The sequence below is a fragment of the Delphinus delphis genome, chromosome 11 (assembly GCF_949987515.2).
Source record: "Delphinus delphis chromosome 11, mDelDel1.2, whole genome shotgun sequence".
In the NCBI taxonomy this organism is placed as follows: Eukaryota; Metazoa; Chordata; class Mammalia; order Artiodactyla; family Delphinidae; genus Delphinus; species Delphinus delphis.
The window spans coordinates 23,932,975-23,955,620 of NC_082693.1; the positions used below are offsets into that span (position 1 = coordinate 23,932,975).

The 22,646-nt window shown below is 40.6% G+C and overlaps 1 protein-coding gene across 2 annotated transcripts in view; it reads left to right on the forward strand.

Moving 5' to 3' along the window:
- The window catches only part of CCDC91 (coiled-coil domain containing 91), a 416,368-nt gene that overhangs the window by 391,173 nt on the left and 2,549 nt on the right, over positions 1-22,646 (forward strand). The window contains exon 14 of one of the 2 annotated variants that reach the window (XR_009521176.1): positions 15,912-16,211. Coding sequence is in view for 1 of the 2 variants with exons in the window: in XM_060024524.1 (XP_059880507.1) it covers positions 15,912-15,920 (9 nt within the window). In the remaining variant the exon portion in view is untranslated. Of the gene's footprint in view, positions 1-15,911; positions 16,659-22,646 lie in introns of those variants that run through there. The other variant, XM_060024524.1, reaches the window with a different exon arrangement.

Below are 22,646 nucleotides of genomic sequence, written 5' to 3' on the forward strand. Positions count from 1 at the left end.
CTAATGATTTCCTAAAACCTAAAGTTATTGAACCAACTAATGTCTCTATGGGAAAATGCATTCATAATTTCACTTTGGATGCTAGGAACATATACAGTGTAGTAGGAATAGATTCAAGTCTTTGGTGGTGGTTTTAGTCATTGGGGCAGGGTTGCTAACAGGATCAAGTGCAACTGGTAAAAGTATGACTGAGCTGAGGAAAAGGAAAAAGTTGGTAAATCAATAGTTAAGAGACCTGCCAGTGTGCAATGGGTATGTATATACTCTTTTGGGATCCAGCTGGTTCCTTTTCACGTCCTTTTCTTCTGTATGGCTTAAGCTTTGACCTGCCTGCTTCTCTACTGTTACTTTTATCTACCAGAGTATTTCCTCCTTGAAGGTTTACAGAATTCAACATTATAAATATCCACAATCTCTTAGATAGTCACTTCAAGATTGGTTAGGAATTTTATTCACAGAGGTGGGAAAAGTGGAAGTAAAATTTTCATCCAGAATCGTGTATACTACAAAAGAATATGTAGCTTCAGTCCATTCTGGGCATTTTCTGACTGAGCTAGCCCTGGCTTGGGGTGTGAAGGACCAATATTTTCTCACCTTCATTAGCCTTCTTCTAGGGAAGAGAGAGGCTTCTCAGCCCTCATGAAAACTTTGTTCTCTCCTCTTCCTGCCATGTGGCACCACCAACCCTACCATTATAGTGGACACTGACAAATCAGGTAGGAAACTTCAGTAAGATGGGGGTGGGGTTGGAAGAAAGGGGGAGATAGCAAAATCCAAGAATTCCCGAACAGGAGCACCCTGTCCTGTTATGAATAGCTGTTCTAATTATGATATATTCAATTGACTAACAGAAATGCTTGAGAGGTGGAATGTATCAGGTACCCCTGGGGCAGTCAAGCTTGCTTCAACAAGCTGAGATCACTGTCAGGTAGCCATGATTCTTTCCTCTATGAAATAGAGAACATGGGACCATATAAGACCACAAGGTTGGAGCAACTCCATGAAATAATTTATGTCAAAACGAGGAGTTTTGGGCAATGAGGTGATCTTCACTCTTAAATTTTGTGCTATAAGTATTTTTGCATACTTCTTTCTCTTAAAGAATGAAAAAATAAGAGGAAGGCTGTATCTTTAGTTTGCTCAATGAGAAGGAAAAATTGTAATTGGATACCCTTACTGTCAATCATTTAGCAATGCTTCTGGATAGAGATTAGGGGAACTTTCTATATATGCATTGTGTAATATGATAACCACTAGCTATGTGGGGCTGTTGAACTCTTGAAATGTGGCTAGTGTGACTGAGGAAACTAATTTTTAAATTTTATTTAATTGTAATTAATTTAAATTTATATAGCCACATGTGACTAGTCGCTACCATATTGTAGATTTTGAATCTAGGAATATCCTTGCCAGGGAAAAAGCCGTGACCAGGTTTATTACCCCTGATCTTTAAAACAGTCATATTTGTTCTCTTCCACCCTTCTTAAGATTAGTGTGGAGAGTAAGGAAGTCATGAGTACAAATGCGTGTGAAACTCTCTAAGGAAAGGTATTTGCCAGCAGAAAGCTGAGAAGACAGTGCTGTTGAGAGTTAATGTTATCATGACTAAGAGACCTAATAAGTCAGGATAACCCTCTGACTGATGTATGACTCTCAGAGCTAGGAACATTTGTAGTTGAGTGCTTGCAAAGAAAAGAGATCTCTCTGATCTTCGGCCAAAACTTTTCAAAAAATCAGAAATTCATCTCCTAAATTTGAGGAAATACTTTAAATTTAGTCTTGATTTGCTTTTGAGAGGGATCTGGAGAATTAATATAACTTTAATTTTGAAAATTAAGCAGAAATTGAATAACCTCATTATTCAGTTAATTCAGAATAATTCAATTTATTTATTATTCACAATTGACTAATAAGGATTCAGACTTCCAAAATGGATTTTTAATTAATAAAAAATAATGTCTAATTAGTTATGAGTCTTCAAAAATATTTACACTGTTTCCCAATAATTGAATTTGTTGAGAAATATCATTTCATTCAAAAAACATGTGTTGAGCTCCTACTATGTGTCATGTATTGTGCTAGACATAAACAACTAGTTAACGCTCTTAACAGTTCTTTTTAAGAAGAGGAAACTAAGGCTGAGAGCGGGTCAGTAACTCGCCAGTGATCACTGCTTTACAAGCACTGCTTCATCAGGTATGAAGCTGGGTTCCAACCCACGTCTACCTGATGCCAAAGTCCATGCTTTTCAGAAGGGGAAACATTTTCTTCCGCCAGTTACGTTCACCTATTTTATTTAACCTAGCCACTCAGTCTGTTTGGATTCACTTTTGTGATGTATCCCCCACCAAAGCATGCTGATGATCTTAAAGAATTTACAAACTCCAGGCTCAGCTCCTTGGCAACCAGGTTATGCTGAGTGGTACATCGCCAAACCTGCACTAAACCCTGTAGCTTATTGGAGTGTTAGGGTTTCTGCTGATGGGGCAAAGTTGTGGGAAAATCATTTCCCTTCTAAGCCAAATTCCATTTAATTGCCGTTGTTTACCTGGTGGGAAAAGATTTACATTCCACAGCTCAGACAAATCAATACTGCTTAATACTGTGATTTAACTTGGAGTTACACTAGCTAAATGACAAGAACGCCTGGCTGGAATATAAAGTCAAGACATCAACTACTACACTATTGGCTAATATAACCTAACAATGAAGATTCTTCCAAAAGACTAATCTTCTCCCAAGCTCTAATCAATTCTTAAGGGAAATCATCAGTCCAAATCAATAATAACTTGATGGTGTGATGAGCATTATAACCTTACATTTTCAGAGAAGAAAATAGAAATGGTTTGACTAACGTAATTTAATTCTAAGTCTTAGTCATAGAGCACAACACAGAGCCAAGAATCACTAGCTCCTTTCCTCAAATTTTACCTATTATTTGAAATTGATACAGCTCACCAGTGATATTAACATCAGAAATTACATCACATCTTAAGTAATTTGGAAATACACGATAAGAGTATTGTTTCCATTGCAAAACTTTACTGAGATTTGTATTGTTCCCTTTTATAATTTATCACAGTTTATTCAGGATGGAGCCAGTTTATTCAGGATGGAGCTGGGTTCAAGACTCATGTCCGTCAGCTTAGTATTTAACCTCCCTTGTGCCTCAGTTTCCTCAGTTTTAGACAATAAAACTCACATCATAAGCTTGTTAGATTAATACATGTAAAACCATTAAAATAATGTCTGGCTCACAGCTCAGAGTTTATGTTCTGTGTTCATAAAGAATAAAGTTGCTGTTTACATTATCTTTACTTTAAAATTTTTCATTATCATTTTTGTTAATATTTTTCATATTGATAGAATGTCACTTTTTAGCTTTTAAGAATACTTTTGTTATATTGATTCATTTGTTCAGATTGATGTTTTTTCTCTTCTGTCAAACCATGTCTTAATTTATTTGAAACACATTTATGATCTGTCATGTTTCAGCCAGATGTCCCATTAGCTTCTAAAAGTAAGCTTAGAATTCTGTAAAGCATCTTCAGAGAGGGCCTATAATAATGCTTTACGGAATGATTTTTTTTCCAGTGGTGGCAAAAATTTTGAGAATTCTAAAATGCTCTTTCCTTCAACAGTTATCTAAAGTTAACCCCTGAGCATCTGACCTCCATGCAACCTCCATATTTCACTGTTGTGATTGTCTCAGGTATGTTTACCTTCAACAGACCTAGTCCCCTAATCTCTTTCTCCTGCTCCTGGGCCAGTCTGCTGCATTCCTGTCTGCTGTGAAGAGTGGTGACAAATACTAATCTGAACTAGACCACAGTCGCATGAAGTCAGATGGAGGACTTGGCCTTGTATCAAACCTTAAAGCAGAGGGGAAGGGTGGAAATGCTGTCTTGTAAATAGCAAGCCACCCAGTGCGTAAGCCCTGAAAACATGTAAATAACACTACATCTCATATGCTTTATTTCTCAATTTTGTCATGCTACCTTTGCCAGCTAGTTTAACTGAGTACGATTTGCAATGTTATTTTATTGAACATTTTTTGACAATTTGAGTACAGCTCTGAATGTAGTATTAAATCCTCTTCTGGCTCAGCAGATTGCAAAATTGCACGCTCTGTCTACACATCAAATCCTAGGTCTGGAGGGGAATTTAGACTTGACCTAGTCCAGCACATCCAGAAAACACTGCATTTGAGCTCTCTCGTAGCAGATGGTATTTCAAGCTATCCTAAATGACATCTTTACAAGAAGATTAATTATATTATTACAGACTTTCACACAAAGGTTAAAATTAAGCTTGGCTTCCATTTCTTATAAATTCATACAATTTTTTCTTCTTGTTCAAGGATCTCTAGCCAACTCCAATGGCTGGACCAGTAAGTTTAATCACACTTCTGTGACTAGGAGGAAACTAAATATCATAAATTATGTTAACAGTTTAGTTCTAAATTCTTTGTGTCAGCTTTATGTGTCAGGTTTGGGATTGGTCAATTTTTTTAATCCATCAGGGATCCAGTGTTGCAGAAGTCCTAAAGAAAAGCTATTCTGAAGAATTCTCAGAGAATCAACTCAATTCTGGCAACTCTTTTATAGAGATTTTGGGATGACCAGAAACTACACTGGCACAATACTTAAAGCTTTGGCCTAACATGAATTTAAATTATAATTACATTATAATATTTTCTAAGAATTCCGTAAGAAAAAAATTGTATATGGTCAAAGAAAGGAAAAATTGCTTTAATCAAAGTCCCAATGATTGAATAGCATATATTCAGTAACAGAATGAAGATTTACCTCAAAACCATTGGGCCTTCTAGCCTCACAGTTTCTATTATTATTTAGAATTGTTTTTCAGCTATAAGTTGACAAAGATAGATTGCTTTAAAATTTTAGCTATATGGCATTTTAAAGTTCTTCTAAAATAAATACACATTGATTTTAAACTTAGCTCTAGTTAGAGTTTTAATATGTGCTCAAATTGCAGAATTCTTCATAATCAACATCTAATATCTGTTCATTTCATTTATGATTAAATAGTCTCTTCATCCATTTATTTATTTTTTAAAAATTATTTTCCCCTCTTAAAAGAAACTTATTGCTCTGTTATGTGTTTGCTTGGAAATCATTCAAACTGTAGAGACTTCTGGTCTTATTCTCTCCAGTTCTTCTCTGTTTCTGGGACAGAGGGTGGATCGTATTTCCCTAAACCGTGGCAGTTAGATGGGGCAGCGCTATGATACTAATGGATGATGAGCAGAACTGAAGTGTATCATGTCCAAGCCAAAACATTCAGTTACTGCTGCCAGACTCACCAGCCCAAAGCTCTCTCCCCCTGCCGGGTGACAGTGGAAGAGACCTCGTGTTGAGATTGTGGAGATACAAGGTCAAAACAGCCTACATCACTGAGTTGCTTCAGGAAGGACAGTTGGCTTGGAGGGTCTCATATCCACATATGGTTTTAATTGAATGAGAAATAAACCTTTTTTTGGCATGTCAAGTCGCTGAGATCTGGGAGTTTTCTATTATTGCAGCATAAACCTGATCTATCTTAATATAACTAGACAAGATAAAAGAAAACTCAGGAGGAAATCTAACTTCCTTGAGAATCTTACTGAGACCTACTTAGACCTTGTTGTCCCAAAGAAGATCAATCAACTTCCTCAGCAATGAGTGTTGGTTTAGTGTCTAATGTTTGTAGTCACTACACAACATACCTGGGATACAAAGATGTTGAGGATACAACCCCTTGCCTTCAGATTGCTATAAAAGTACTTCCTGGGATGATGTCAAGCTATTCAAAATTGGGAAATTTTACTGAAAACATTTTTCTTACCAAAAAAATTCTTAATCTGAAAATAGCACATGTGCGCGCGTGCACACACACACACACACACACATTGTGTGTATGCATCATACATTGTTATGCATTCAGTCTGCATGAATGTTATACATATATGTGTATGTATACATTTGAAGGGGTGGGGGAGAGAGAGAAAGATACAAGGCACCACATTCTTCAGTTGATCTTTCACTAAATTCCAAAATCCAGACAGAATAAATTTGTAATCAGTGTAGTTGTGGTCTACCTGACACTGCCTTGCACAGAATAAAAATGGCTCCCTGATAAAATGGAAATCACATATTTCATTTCCAGCCAGTCTGTAACTGGTCATTTTTGTTTGTTTGTTTTCTTTCTTTTGCAGAATGGGTCAAAGTAGTCTGAAATGAATTAGTGCAATAAGAAAAAATATATAGATAGATAGATAGATAGATTTTTTTTTTTACCATTACATCGTATTTTCACTTAGTTGCAGTTTTTTGTACTAAATCAAATGTAGATTTTTATTGAATTACTGTTAATGCCAAAGAACTGCTGTTCAGTCAAATAGCTGTTTCATGGTTGCACCTTAGCTTGCCTCTGGCCTACCTGTGCCACTGGGTGCTGACATACCCTTCATATATCACAGGAGTGAAGACACTAATTTATGGAAAATCTGGGCTTAGTTTTTCTTCATTTAGTTGAATAATCCAGTTCTTGAAATTATCAGTAATAAAGAGATAATTATGATTAACATTTCTACCCACCTTTTCATAACTAAGGGTTTCTTTTAACATATATTTCAGCCCTACAATACCTCCTTCGAGTGGCTAATGGTGTTCTTATATCACATGTTAGAAAAGTAAGACTAATTAGCTTATCTAAGAGACACAGTTATCAAGTGAACAAACTACCATCCCAACTCAGGTCTGTGCTCTGATAACATATGTGAGCACAATTTTTAATATAAAAAATCCTTTTTGCAAATACTCCTTTTATAAAATATTCCTTTTTAAACCACAAGGATTCAAAACTCCAGACTGCTCTTAGAATTACCTAAATAATCTCTAACAGCATTTCTAGAGGGGTAGTCGTGGGTCACCTGCATCAGAGTCAGCTGGGGTGCTTGCTAAAATGCAGATTTCTGGTCTCCTACCTAAACTTTGTGAATCAGAATCTTCTAAAGAACATTTCAGAAATTTTCGTTTTTAACTTATTTTCCAGATGACTCTAATATACAGTAAAGTTTGAGAACTGCTGAAACATACTTACAATCATTATTCCCAAGCAACTGGGAGACTCTCAACCCTTACAGAAGTGACTCCAATTTTATCAGAAGAACACCTCAATAAGGCCCTTTATGTTTGACCACGTGACCCATGTCAAGAATCTAAGGTGTGAATTCAGTTTAGCTAATAGTAGGAGCCAAGGAGATGCAGTGGTAACCAAAGAGCAAGGGGTAAGGAGAGGAGTACTTTTTCTTAATTTGGAGAGTAATTTGAAGAAACACTGAACATAAACATACTAACACATTACTTTAAAATATGACATTGAATGCTGGCTTTAGGAAACATAAAAAAGGCCAAAATTTGTAAATTTGGAGGCTTATGCTAAAGAAAAATCTGAATATAAAAATGAAGTAGGTGGTTGGGGGTGGAGAAGTTAAGCAAGAGGTTGTCTATCACTGGATGGAGAGAAGAGAAACAGACAAGTAGAGGGTGTGAAGAGCAGCATTTGAAAACAAAACACAATCTTTACACACATTCTTTTAACACAAGGTTAAGTGGTGGTATCCTGTTTTGCAGTTTCAAAACCTGAGTCACAGAGAAGTCCCATGAATTGCCAAAATTCAATCGGTTAGTCAATGGCAGAACAAACCCAACTTTGCTCCAGTGACTCCAAACCCGCTGCTTTCCCGCCTAATTATATTACATTTTCTTTTGTTTTAAACCTTCCAACTAGTTTTCAGTCCATCTGAGGATATTGTATCTGTCTGAGTCAATATGAACTAATACGGCAGAGCTTTGGGTAAGCACGTTAGCATTTTTGAGCCTTTCTTGCAATTTTTCCCCCTTTGGAATAATTACAGACTGCTGTGTTTTAATTATAGTGACTTTTAGGATGCTCCAGATTTCTCCCAAACAGTTGGCTTTTGTGTTTTCTTCTTCTACCTTTCATCTTAAGATTTCTAAACTCTTCTGTATCCCAGTGAAATTTTTCCTTAAGAAGAAACCCTAAGTGATATATAGTCCACCTGAGTGACATGGCGGAGGAAGACACAAATTAGCTCCACTGAATACTAGGTGTAAATGCTTTCAGGTAGCTCTTCTTAGTTGAAAACAGTATAAAGCAATATTCCTTTTCCAAGCCATCTGGAGGCAACTTACTGGCAACGAACAACATGGTCTACATAAAAGTACTAATTCTGATTTCTATGTGTCATCTGCATGTTGCACAACTCTGTAAATTATGCATAGAAACAGAAACTAGGAAAAGGAAGCAGCTCTGCAATGTGCTGTGATTAAAGAATCACCAAGCATCACCTTACTTGGCTGGTAGGTAGGGTCTATGTTTGTTTATTTAAAAAAAATATGCAGGTGTAATGGAATGGCTCCTCCTATAACGTGCAAAGTAAATAGATAATTGTATTTTGAAGGCAGCAGTGTCCTTTCCGTAAATAATCCATATATCAGGTTTTTCTGCCCATTAAGGTTCACCTTCCTGTGGTATATTTAAGAAAGAAAAGAAACTATTTCATATGTGTTTCTGAATCGTCAGTGATTGCTACTCACCTGAGATACATGGTTCTTTCTCTCCTTGGTGTGTCACTGCCACCTCTTCAAAGGATTCCGTAGTTCTGTAATTTTTGTCTTTTAAAAAAAACTGCTTTGTTGAGGTATGACTGACATGTAAAAGCTCCACATATTTAGTGTATACAACTCGATGAGTTTGGGAATAAGTATTCACAGTGAAACTGACACCACCATCAAGGCCATAGACATATCCGTCACCTCCCAAAGTTTTCTCCTACCTCCTTTATTATAAGAAAAACAATAACTATTAATATTATTATTTTGTAATAGAACACTTAACATAAGATCCACCATCTTAGAAAATTTTACGTATACAGTATAGTATTTCTATCTATAGGCACTATGCTGTATAGTAGATATCCTGAACTAATGTATGGTATTTAACTGGAACTTTGTACCCTTTGATTACAACCTCTTCGTATCCCCATAGCTCCAACCCCTGGCAATCATCAGTGTACCATCTGTTTCTATGAGTTTGACTGTTTTAGATTATACATATAAGTGAGATCATACAGTATTTGTCTTTCTGTGCTTGACTTAATTCACTTAGTATAATGTCCTCCAGGTCTATCCATGTTGTTGTAAATGGTAAGATTTCCTTCTTTTTTAAAAAGGCTGAATACTATTTTATTTTATGTATATCTCACATTTTCTTTATCCATTCATCTGTCAATGGACATTTAGGTTGTCACTATCTTGGCTACCGTGAATAATGCTGCAATGAACATGGTAGCGCAAGTATCTCTGTGAGATCCTGATTTCAATTCTTTTGGATAAATACCCAGAAGTGGGATTGCTGGATTATCATATGATAGTTCTATTTTTAATTGTGTCATGTCCTTCTTTACTGCCATCTCACAGTTACAGACATGTGGCTGGAATTCTGTCCAAAATATATAAAGAATTCTTAAAGCTCAACAATCAGAAACAAATGACCAATGCAAAAAATGGTCTAAACACCTTAACAGACACCTCACCAAAGACATATAGATGGCAAATAAGCATATGAAAAGATGCTTCACTTCATATGTCATCAGAAAAATGCATATCAAAACAATGAGATACCACTACACACCTATTAGAATAGCTGAAGTGGAGATCACGGATGATATCAAATGCTGGTGGGGATGCAAAGTGACAATTTAGCGGAAGACAATTTGGTGGTTTCTTACAAAACTAAACATACCCTTATTATACAGTCTAGCAATTACAATCCTTGATATTTACCCAAAGAAGCTGAAAACTTATATTCACACAAAAATCTGCACATGGATGTTTATAGTAGCTTTATTCATAATTGCCAAAACTTGGAAGCAACCAAGATGTTCTCCAATAGGTGAATGGATAAATAAACTGTGGTACATCCAGACAATGGAATATCATTTCACACTAAAAAGAAATGAGCTTTCTGATCATGAAAAGACATGAAAGAAACTTAAAAGCATAGTAAGTGAAAAAGGCCAATTTGAAGTGGCTACATATAGTTTGATTCCAATTATATGACATCCTGGAAAAGGCAAAACTATGGAGATAGTAAAAATAATAGTGGTTGCTAGGGGCTAGGGTGGAAGGAGGGATGACTATGTGGGGCACAGAGGATTTTTAGGGTAATAAAACTATTCTGAATGATACTGCAGGGGTGGATATATTTGTCCAAACTCGTAGAATATACAATACAAAGAGTGAACCTTAGTGTAAACTGTGGACTTGGGTGATGATGTTGTGTCAGTATAGGTTCATCGGTTGTAGCAAATGCACCACTCTGGTGGGAGACGTTGACAATGAGGGAAGCTATGCATGTGTGGAAGCAGGGGCTGTGTGGGAAGCCCTGCTTTCCTCTCAATTTCGCTGTGCACCTAAATCTGCCTTAAAAGACAGTCTTTTAGTGAAAGAAATGAAAAACAGTAAGAAAGAACTCAGCTACAAACTTTCTAATGCTGCTGACTTAGCCGTAAGTAACTGGAAGCTCTGTCATTACACTAAAAAATATAAAACCTGGCGGAGTAGCCGTGTCCATGGAAGCAGCTGCTACACCAGTACATTCTGACTGACCCACTGCACAGACAGCACAACCAGTAGCCACGTTCACAATGGACTTGGGACACATTTTAGCCCCAAATAAGCAGGATATGTAAAGAAGGAAAAGAACTCTGAATGTTGATGCGCAAACCCGGGCCTCTCCCACGGAACCGCAATAAGCGTGCTCAGCAAAGATGGAATTGAAGCTAAGAACTTAGAGCTGGACCACAGTTGGCTTGGCCGGCATCAGAGCAGACGGGGTGGTCGGACCCTGACCTGGCATGAGACGGGAAATTTGGCTGCAGGACAGAAGGGCACACTCTGCATTAGGGCAAAGTCTCAAAGGAGACCTGGTGTCCCGTCGTGAGAGATGGAAGCTCTTAGATAAGCAGAGAGACAAGGCTCCGGCAGGGCATGTAAGGGAACAAGGTTTCAGGCAGGAAAGTAGGGGAGGGGCTTGGAGAAGGCCTGGTGGGGGTAGGGTTTTTACTGTCTGAAACCAGGATTGGCCGTGGAGAGTTATCTTCTGATGTCTTTAGCTCCCATTAATAAATGACAGCAACTTACCTGCACTCTGCATCCTAATGGCGCAGCAAAACCACCGCCTCTCGGCCTCACACTCACGATGCTGATCCGCTTTTGCCTGTTTTTTTCTAGGACGGGTAAAGTGTCACAACTCGGGCTTAGGCCTCCCTGGGGTAAATATCAGGCATTCGCCTTGCCGTTGGCCAGAGAGCTGCCTGTGGTCACACATCAGAGACAAATTAACACTGGCACCAACCTTGCATTTGGGAGACAGGGTAAGAGTTTACAGGCTCCCGAGCACTTTCACAGCCCCTCTCACTGAATCCTCAGATCACATCTGGTGCTGCTCAGGCACATCTGGAAGGCCAGGCGTGGGTGGACCACGTCTGGAAGAGTGGGGGGTGGTGGGGAGGGAAGACACATCGGGCACTCTCCCCTCCCCACCTTCCTGCCTGTCACTCTCTTCAAAGAACTCAGGGCAGGGAGTCAGCACACGGGGCTTCTGAGCCCCATCTTCCTACTGACTGACTGTGAGTTCAAGGGCAAAGTCAATTACATATCAGGTGATTTCTAAAGTTCCCTCCAGCTTCAAGGTACATTCAAGGTCACATTCTGTGACAACCAGGAGAGGTAGACAGCAAGGCTAGTGATGCCTTCCTTGAAAATGGAGACCCTGTTATTCAAAGAATTTAATAATTCCTACCACCAGTTACACAGGTGATAAGTGTCTCTGGACACTTTCACTTAGTGTTTTTATCATGATATCACGCACACACACACACACACACACACGCGTGTGCGCACACCTGTGGATTATCCTCGACCTGCCTGGATCTGGCTCAGATAACCTGACACAGATAAAAGAATCCGTGTTTTCACCTAAACTGTACTAATTACTTGGACAGTAGCTGGCTACATAAGATTTCACAGGTTGACAGCCTGCACACAGGATTTGTCCTTAAGCCCTATTTTATTTGGCTGCCTGAGTGTTTTGTTAAAAAAAAAAATTAACATGTGGCGACATTTTAAATTTGGGATATTTTACATAAAAACTGAAATGTTTCAATTCTCTTAAAAAAAAAAATCTGGCAAAATGACAATAACTGGCTGAAATGAGTTCATCATTATACTGTCCTTTCAGTTCGTGTTTTCCAGTCTTGGCACTGTTGAGATTTGGGGCTGAATAATTCTTGCTGGTAGGGGGTTGTCCTGGGTAGTTGAGCTTTTCAGTCCTGTGCCCACCAGATGCCAGTAGAAGTAGCACTTTTCCTTCTGTGTGACAACCAGTGGTGACATTGCCAATGTCCCCTGGGGAGAGGGGGGCAAATTGCCTCTGGTTGGGAACCATGACTGACTGTCGGCGTTTGAGTAGTGATCCCTGGACAATAGAATTGTAGAGCCGGAAGATGTGTAGTGCTACCCTCTGCTTTTACAGAGGAGGAAACTGAAGCTCACCCAAGAGGCGAAGTAACCAGCTCAAAGCGGCACAACCAGGACAGCTAGGAACAGAGCTAGGGCTGGAACCCTGATCCTCTGAATCCTTGGGCAATGCACTTCTCCCCTCCACTTGCCGCCTTCCAGGCCCCCACTCACCTGCCGGCTCCTAGGGCTTTAGTTCCTGACCTGGGAAGTCTGACTGCTCCTCTCTGCCCTCTCCAGAGCGCACTGAGCCCTGCTCGGGGTGCCCTGATGAGTGAAACTGAGCAGCCCTTCACTTGCGGGGAGCACCTCCCCAGCCAAGGCTGCCTGTGCTGTCTCACTCAATAGGAAGGGTTGTTTCGTAAACACTGACCTTGTTCTCTGCTCATTCAATAAGGATTGTCCTCATTCCCAGCTGATTGAGATCACCAGTCTCTCCTGCGTTCTTGAAGCAACATTTCCTCTAAAGTCACTTATAAAATGTGCAGCCAGACCACACGTCTGTCTGAAGTCGTTTGTCACTCTGCAAACTCCTCAGGAACATGGTCATCCTACAACAGTCAGAGGATGTTATTTATACACTTAGAGCTTGTTTCACCATCGCAGGTCTCGTCCTTTTTGATAAAAAATGGTTTTAAGGACATATTAATGATTTCCCTCAAGAGATATTTTCTTTTCAGAATAAGAGATTCCTCTGGCATGAGAAAGTACATGTCAAGGCTCTTTGGGCCAGGAGCCCCCAGTACTTGGGTTTACTTTCGGCTCTGCCACTGTCAGTCTGTATGGGCTGGGCAGGTCCATAGCCTTCTCAACTATAGAACCGTGTGTGAGTGTGAGTGGCCATGAGATCCCTGGAAGCTCTCACATGGAGTTAGTTATGTTCTTGTTTCATCTGTTAGAGTCCATGTGAGATTTCTCCCCTTATCAAGTCCTGTTCTAATTGGTCTATTGCATTTTTGACAGAGAAAGCCCCAAAGACACCTGTTATAAAATGTTATTCGTTTACCTACCTACAGGGGGCCACCCCATAGATTAAGTAGAAATTTTCCTGGTTAATAGTGAAATACCTTAGTTAGAAAGTAGCTTTGCCAGATGGTCAAATAGTTCTTCACTCAGTTTGTGGGTATGTCCTCCGTGGATGTCCTGCTGAAGTGAGAATCATCTGAGCATGGAATGACGCGTGTCCCCCTCCTCCCCCTCTCACCACCTTCCATCCTCCCACGCAGTGTAGGAGGGCTTGTCGTGTGTTTTCCTACATTGTTATCTGGAGCTTCTGGATCACTGCCATGTGACCACTCAACACTGCCGTACGTGTGTTCTTGTTGTCTTGTTTTCCATTCTGGATACATCTCTCCCTGGTATAGTTTCCTACCATCTGTGCTTCTGATCATCTCATCCTTTTTTTTTTCTTTTCTTTTCTTTTCTTTCCTTTTCTTTTTGTTTTGTTTGTTTGTTTGTTTTGCGGTACGCAGGCCTCTCACTGCTGTGGCCTCTCCCGTCGCGGAGCCCAGGCTCCAGACGCACAGGCCCAGTGACCATGGCCCACGGGCCCAGCCACTCCGCTGCACGAACCCTCCCGGACTGGGATCCTCCCGGACTGGGGCACGAACCCACGTCCCCTGCATCGGCAGGTGGACTCCCAACCACTGCGCCACCAGGGAAGCCCCTCCTTTACTTTTCTTTTGTTTTCTTTGAACTTGGAGAGAAAAGAAACTCTGCATGAAAGGTAATGATAATAGCAGAACAGTATATAAAAGCGTTGTTGGTAACATTCCTTTGTGTCATGTTTTGGGTCAGTCTGATCATGGGTGTGTCTGGACAAGTGGAGAGGGGGAAGGAGAGCCGTAGGAGCTGAGATGCAGGAACTGAAGAGATGAATCAGGAGTTAAGGGTGGGCTGCAATTTGGACGCACCCAAGACACACCTGATTCTGAACATAGCTCTAGCTATAAGACTGCCTACTGGGGATAACCTGGTCAGGAGTGGTTGAGGAACTGGGCAAGGCTGGGCCCATAGATGAAGCCTTCACTGCCTAAACTGAGCAGGGCCAGAAAGCCAATGTAGTGAGAGTCATTTTATCTCCAAACCTCAGCCATGCTTAATTTGACCCACATTGTGTGCCTCTGTGTGGATATACGTATACTTTATACTTATGTCTCTTTATTAAGAATGAAATCAAATTGATTTAAGTTTTTGTTTAACATTGACTTTGTATCAAACGTTTTACCTATTATTTTAGCAGAAGGTCACAAGAAATGCTAAGGACAATTGCTAGCTGCCCTTGAGTATATGTTCTCCCTTTCTTCCTTAGCAAGAAAGTCCTAAAGTTTAGCTGGGCATGTGGCACCTCAGCTAAAGACTCCATCTTCTAGCTCATCTTACAGACTGATGTGACCATGTGACTAAGTGCCAATGGGATGTGAGCAGAAGGGATGTAAGTGACGTGCCTTTTGCACCCCTGAAAAGGGAAGGATTATGCCCCGCTTCATCCTCTTCTCTCCAACTGGCTGCAAAGCAGACATGAAGGCGGGAGTTGGGAACAGACAGTTTTAGCCCGGAGATGAAAGTTGAGTGTTAAAGATGCAAAACAGGACCAGAGGAGCCTGGTCCTGAAACTGTGGAGTCCAGATTGGTTATGGTCAGACGGTGTCATGAGAGAGAAATAAACTCCTGCCTCTTTTGAGCCACAAGTATTTTGACTTCTGTTACAACAGCCAGACCTGTTTTCTAATACTTGCATTCATTTTTCTACCCTCTGTGCAAATGAGCATCTGAGCCTCAGAGGCAAATAACTTGCCTAAAATCATCTATAGAACAGTCCCTCCAAGCAACCAAATGTCTTGCTTTCTCTTAGACGTCATCTCTCATATGGAAATGCCAGTGAAATCATACAGCTCTTTCCCCCCACCAAAAGGAATGCCCTAGTCTGAAGCAAGGGTACGCCCTAGTCTGAAGCAAGGGTACGCCTGGCTAAGTGGGCAGTGGTGCTTTCTGTTAACCTCTGTCCCGGGACTCCAACCACATCAGAGGCTGAGCTAGTTTTGCAATTAAGATAATCCATATGGTACATCCATAAATCATAATCATGATCATCTTTACTTTGTACCAATTTTACTACTAACTGTTTACACTTAAGGGCTTTGGTTTGGAATTTTATATAGTTAAAACGAAATTGTTTAGCCCCGAAACAGAGAATATGTTCCAAGGTATTTTATTTGTTCACTTAAAATTTTTAAACATTGCATGTTAGTGAGATGTGGATTGTGACAGCTATCATGGCATCTCTAATTTATTTTCTTTCAGGAGGCCTGAGGAGCTACTCATGAGATGCCAAATGAGAGGACAGCACACTTTCTTGGTCATCTCTGACTAGCTCTCTTGCATCTTCATGGTGATCTCAGTGCTTCTAATTCCATTTGGAAATTTCTGGACTTGTTTTAAGAACTACTTGTGCAGGACAGCTCAGTTATATCTGTGAGCCATAACTGAATGTCTCTTATCTCTGAAGCTATTTCCAAGATAGGCAAACAAAGGGAGAGGCAGGAAGAAAATTTCTTTCCTTCTGCATATGCAAGCACTGGTTAACCATGGAGTACAACAAAGGTAAGGTATTATATTGTCTGTAGGACTGGAAAAGCCCTTGCATCAACCACTGTGTTCACAAATTGTGTTTTTACTTTTGCCTTTTCCACAATCTCTCATTAAATATTTCTCCCTCTTCCCAGTGTTATCTATCAATTATGAAATGCCATTTAACTAGAGCATCTGAGCTCTCATTCGCCGAACATTTTTACAGTTTATTGTTCTTTATCTAGATGTCTCATCCATTTTATACAACTTCTTTTATCAACGATAAGTGAAATATAGATCTTACATCTTTACTGCTCAGAGAAATACATTCTTATGGTAATGTATATGTGGTTGGGGGCAGTGATGGTAAGGGGGAAGAAAGATGGTTGTCAACTGATTAAAAGGTTAGGCTTATTGTCTGTCTTGTCAGGACTGTGAGTAGTCACACAGCATGGAAGCGAGGCAGTATGGATTTATTCAACTACAAATATTCATTTTTTTAAATTGAAGTATAGTTGATTTATAATATTACATTAGTTTCAGGTGTACGACTTAGTGATTCAATATTTTTCTAGATTTTACTCCATTTAAAGTTATTACAGAATAATGGCTATATTTCCCTGTGCTATACAATGTATCCTTGTAGCCTATTTATTTTATACATAGTAGCTTGTATCTCTTAATCCTTTACCCCTATCTCACCCCTCACCCCTCCCCTCTCCACACTGATAACCACTAGTTTATTCTCTATATCTGTGAGTCTGTTTTGTTATACATATTCATTTGTTTTAGTTTTTAGGTTTCACATGTAAGTAACAGAGTATTTGTCTTTCTTTGTCTGACTTATTTCACTAAGTGTAATACTCTCCGTACTATCCAGAGCAATCTACAGATTTTAATGCAATTCCTATCAAAATATCCATGACATTTTTCAGAGAACTAGAACACATAATATTAAAAATTATATGGAACCACAAAAGACCCTGAATTGCCAAAGCAATCTTGAGAAAAATGAACAAAACTGGAGGTATCATTCTCCCTGACTTCAAACTATACTACAAAGCTACAGTAATCAAAATAGCATGGTACTGGCACAAAACAAACACATAGATTAAAAGAACAGAATAGAGAGCTGAGAAATAAACCCACTCACCTATGGTCAATTAATCTATGACAAAGGAGGCAAGAATATACAAAGGAAAAAAGATAGTCTCTTCAATACGTGGTGCTGGGAAAGCTAGACTTCTACATGTAAAAGAATGAAATTAGAACATTTCCTCACACCATATACAAAAAAAAAAGCTCAAAATGGATTAAAGGCCTAAATGTAAGACATGAAACCATAAAACTCCTAGAAAAAAACATAAGCAGAACACTCTTTGACATAAATCGTGGCAATATTTTTTTGGACCTATCTCCTAAAGCAAAGAAAATACAAACATTCTTGAAGGCTTGCTATGTGCCTCTGCCTAGGGATAAAACGTTGATAAGAGTCTACTTCTGGGCTTCCCTGGTGGCGCAGTGGTTGAGAGTCCGCCTGCCAATGCAGGGGACACGGGTTCGTGCCCCGGTCCAGGAGGATTCCACATGCTGCAGAGAGGGTGGGCCCGTGGGCCATGGCTGCTGGGCCTGCACGTCCGGAGCCTGTGCTCCGCAATGGGAGAGGCCAAGGCAGTGAGAGGCCTGTGTACCGCAAAAAAAAAAAAAAAAAAAAAGAGTCTACTTCTGCCTCAGGAAGCTTATAGTCTACAGGGAGGCCAAGTAACCAGTGATTTTAAAACCCTATGCTGGGGGACGTCATGGGGATGTTTACAGGGTGCTAGAGGAAAATGTAGCAGTGACATCCAACTCAGTCTTGGAGAATCAGGGGTGGTTTTCTGGAAGAGAGGGTGATATTTAGGTGAAGCCTGAGTAGAAGCTGCCCATGTGAAAAGGCAGAGAATAGCATCGCAGGACTCCAGAGATGAGAAAAAGTAAGTTTGGGAACACTGAGTAGTTCCAGACATCTGGAGCATGGAGTGGGAGTGGCTGACTGATGACAGCCAAAGCAGGGACCATCTTCAATGTCCAGGCGAGCTGAGATATCAAGTAGGTAGGGGTCAGAGGTCAAAGTAAACAGGCATCCAGCCAGGCTGGGGAAGTTTCATCCTCATCAGTGCTGAAGTTTGAGGCTGGCAGAGAGGAAAGTGTTAAAAGAAAACTAGAGAGCTTTACTTGATGTGAATATTTTATTGAGTGAGAAAAAAATTGTTCACCATGAGGGGTACTTCAAACCCCAAACTGGTATGAAGCACAGAGATATGAGGTTATGAGATGCTCATAAACTGAAAATGAGGAAGGTGTTTCCCTTCACAGTGATTGGTTATTTCAGTGGTGGTTTCCAGATGACAGAGGATTGGTTAAAAGTGATTATCTTACACCATTTAAGGAAGATGAATTAAATTTCTTTTATGATTATCTGTGGCATTTACAAGAAATAACCTAAGTTAAGTTGTGCTTATGTTCATGAAACAAGCTAGATTTAATTTTGCTTACATAACTTCAATGGTTTTATTGGCTTGGGAGATTTTCAAGCCTGTTCTCCATTTTATTTTATGAAAAGGAAATAAAACTTCTGGTGTCTACTATCTGTCAGACATGGTATATTCCTAGTCAAACTCTCACACAAATCCTTTAGAAGATATAATTATCAACATTTCAGAGCTGAGGAACGTGGTCTAGAAAAGGTGTCACAAAACGGATGAGTAGTACATCTGGGTTTCAAAGTGATTTAACTCCAAAGCCTGTGTTCTTTCTGTCTTCAGCAGTGTCCCCAGAGCAAAGGGTCGGCCAAGACAGGGCAGGTTGTAATGAACTGGGTAGAAGTGACAGTGAGTCCGACCTGGGCTTTAGGTAACCACATGGGGACAGGGTAACATCTGGCACAAGACTTTTAGGGATAGGGCTATTTTGGGGAAAACACATTGATAAACTGCCCTGGGTGTGGGACAGGAGGTCCCAAGGTCAAGTCTTGAAGAAGACAAAAGCAACACCAAGTTTCTCTACAGAGAAAGTTAACTGGAATTTGGGATATAAGCAAGAAGTTAGACAGAAAAGGGGAAGAGTTAAGAGAAGAGGCCAAGCATGGTGGGAGGTGGGAGCTACAGAGAAAGTGTCCAGGGAGAGAGGCCCCTGGTGATGAGATGGCTGAAAGGTTTTCAAGCCTAGGAATGTCTAATATTTAATCATAAGTTGGTTGCTGCTCTAAAATCTCCAACAGTTGCCCCAATTCTCCTATAACAGTGTGGTGCACACACTTAAACAGCCTTGTGTTTGAGACGGGCTCAAGGGGAATGCTGAAACAGGAACAAGGTGACCGCTTGGTGTGGAGGGACAGGGAAAACAGAAGGGAGACCAGGCATAGACAAGAGAGGGGCCATACGTGGAGTGATCAGGCCTTAGCCAGAGGTGGCCAGGACAACTGTAAACAACCTCCTGTCCACATGCCAAAGATTAACAGAGCTTGAAAAAGTCTCTAAATGGCTTACCTCATAAGGCATGAGAATTCAAAACAATTTCATTTAAATCTAAAAGGGCGAGTTGACTTTAGCTGACATCTGGTTTATGAAAAGAAGATATTTCTAAAAGAGCTACTCAGGATTAAGTGGGTGACCTCAGACAGCAGTTAATTTTCCATCCTCGGTAGTATTCAGGGAAAGGTAATACACACCCCAGGTATGGCAGTGAGAGAGCGGGTTCAGGTATTAGATTGGCATAAACTATAGAACCTGTTGAACTCTCTTCCAGCGAGTCCAGATTAACTCTAGAAAAGCAGCTTCCAAGGCTCCTAAACGAATTAAGAGTCTGAGCAAACAGGGCTCAGATTGGGAACACATGGTGACAAAGCTCAGCGTAAAGGAATAAAAAGTCCACCCCAACAGGTTCAGAGTAGAACAGAACCATTCACATCCAAGCAATGGACAAAGTGACCGCTCTATTGAGATGGGTTCCTGGTTCAATGCAGACTTCTGCATGTGCTCCCTGTCACTCCATAACTAGTGGCTTGGTTTAGGCAGCCAGGATTTGATTTCAGAGCAGCTGGTGGATGTAACTGTCTGAAGATGAATCTAACATGGGGATGTTCTTGCCTTTTGAGATTTAGGTTCAGACCCATTTGTCCCAGCTCATTCATGATGTCCACAGGGCTGGAGGCATTGTGAGGGATGGAAGCCCATCAGCTTCAAGAGAGCAAACAGTGGTAAAGAGAGAAAGACTGAGAAGCAGCAATCTAGGGAGAAAGTCAGGAACAACTAGCTCTCTTTCTCCTTGCCTGGCCAGAAAAACCCTACCAGATGCTGCCTCAGTCCTAGACTGTTTGCAAGGACAAAGTACATACCAATCGCTAAAAGGTAACTGCAAAGATTATAGTAAAAAAAAAGTTTCTTGGCTATTGTCTAAAAACATGCCTAAAAGAGTATATATATGCAAGTTGGAGAAAAATACCTAAGTAAATAAGATATCCTGCCAGTGCTCAAATTTTACGTGTCAGCCAGGGATGAAGAGGTGGAGTACATGAAATTCATAGATGAACTATGCATTTGCAAAAAGTAGACATTACTGGTTTGAATTTCAGCTCGTAAGGTTTTTCTCCACCCACTCATGCTAGAGCAACAGTGAAATGTCAGAAGTCATGAAAGAGGAAGAGGGGCAAAGGACCTAAATCAACCACAGACCAGATCATCAGCCCTGGAAAACTGACTGTAGGCCTCAAACAAGTGCTGATATTTGAATGAAGAATCAAAGTTCCCACATGAAACCAGTCTAGGAAAGGCATTCTTGATGATTCTTGAAGACTCTCCCGTGTGTTAGATTCCTCCACTGAGCAGGACTGAACACATCTCTGGGGGTCACACCCACCTAGATTAGGTTTGAGAGACCAAGGAGTTTGGTTCTTGCCTCAAAGTGTCCTCTCTCTGAGGTAAATTGACCACCTCACCTAGTAGTTCCAAAAGACTGAATCACATTTAAGCTATCTTTCTTCTGAGAAACTATCTTTGAATTAGTGAAAAATGTTATAATGTGTGATCACCAATCCTTTCATTTAATAAGCATTTTTGAGTCCCTCCCGAAATCCAGGCATTGTACTAGATTCTGCAGATACAGAGACGAAGGCACTGTCGATGCCCTGGAATCACCTGGAGTCTAGTGAATAAGATGTTCATGTGAACATGATCAAAACCCAGTGAACTCACCTCTCAAGTCAAGACTGCACCAAGTGTCGAGTGTGCCCCGGGTGTTGGGAGAGGGTTCACAGTCCAGGAGGAGCATAGGCTGAGCAGCTGATGCATGAGTGGGGGGTTATCAGATGAGAAGCAGGTGAATGGCATTGCAGGAGGAGGGACTAGTACCAAAGGTACCAAAGAGGGGGAGACCATGACAGTGGTGTAAGGAGAGTCAGTGGTGCCAGGATCAAGGTAATACATTGAGCTCTCTGTCTATGCAAGAGCTTTCCTGAAAAATGAACAAATGCTTGGTGATGCTCACATGCTTTCTTGCATTCGAAGTTCAGCAAATCTAAAGATACTAATTCAGAGCAAAAGGAAATAAAAACTTTTTGCTGTTTCTCTGTGATGCCTCAAGACAAGCGCCAAGGGATTTAGGGATTATGTCTCCAGAATAGTCAGGGTTGCTTCATGGGCATGTGACCTGCAGTCCATAGGGCCCCATGCTCAGACCTCTGTACTTGGACAAAAGCTCTGTTGTTGTTGTCTTGAAAGTCTTTACTGCATTTTGATCAAAGGGTCCTGCAATTTTATATTTTACTGGGGCCTAGAAATTATGTAGCTGATCCTGAGAATAGGACATTTTCAGAGAGTTTGAAACAGTTCAGTATTGTTGTATATAAAGTGGAAGGAGGGAGAGGTGGCTGATGAGGTTGAATAGGTAGGTAGTGGGATATATTGAAAGGCCTGAGAGGAGACAAGAACAAGATGGTGGAGTAGAAGGACTTGAGCTCACTTCCGCTCATGAAAACACCAAAATCACAACTAACTGCTGAATAACCATCAACAAAAAAGACTAGAACCTACAAAAACAGATAACCTACATCCAAAGACAAAGAAGAAGCCACAATGAGATGGTAGGAGGGGCACTTTAGCGATATAATCAAATCCCATACCCACTGGGTGGGTGACCCACAAACTGGAAAATAAATATATCACAGAGGTTCTCCCACAGGAGTGAGAGTTCTGAGCCCCACATCAGGCTCCCCAGCCTGGGGGTCTGGCATCAGGAGGAGGAGCCCCCAGAGCATTTGGTTTTGAAAGACAACAGGGCTTGAGTGCAGGAGTTCCACAGGACTGGGGGAAAAAGAGACTCCACTCCTGGAGGATGCACACAAGGTTTCACGTGCACTGGGACTCAGGGCAAAGCAGTGACTCCGTAGGAGACTGGGCCAGACCTACCTGCAGATCTTGGAGGGTCTCCTGG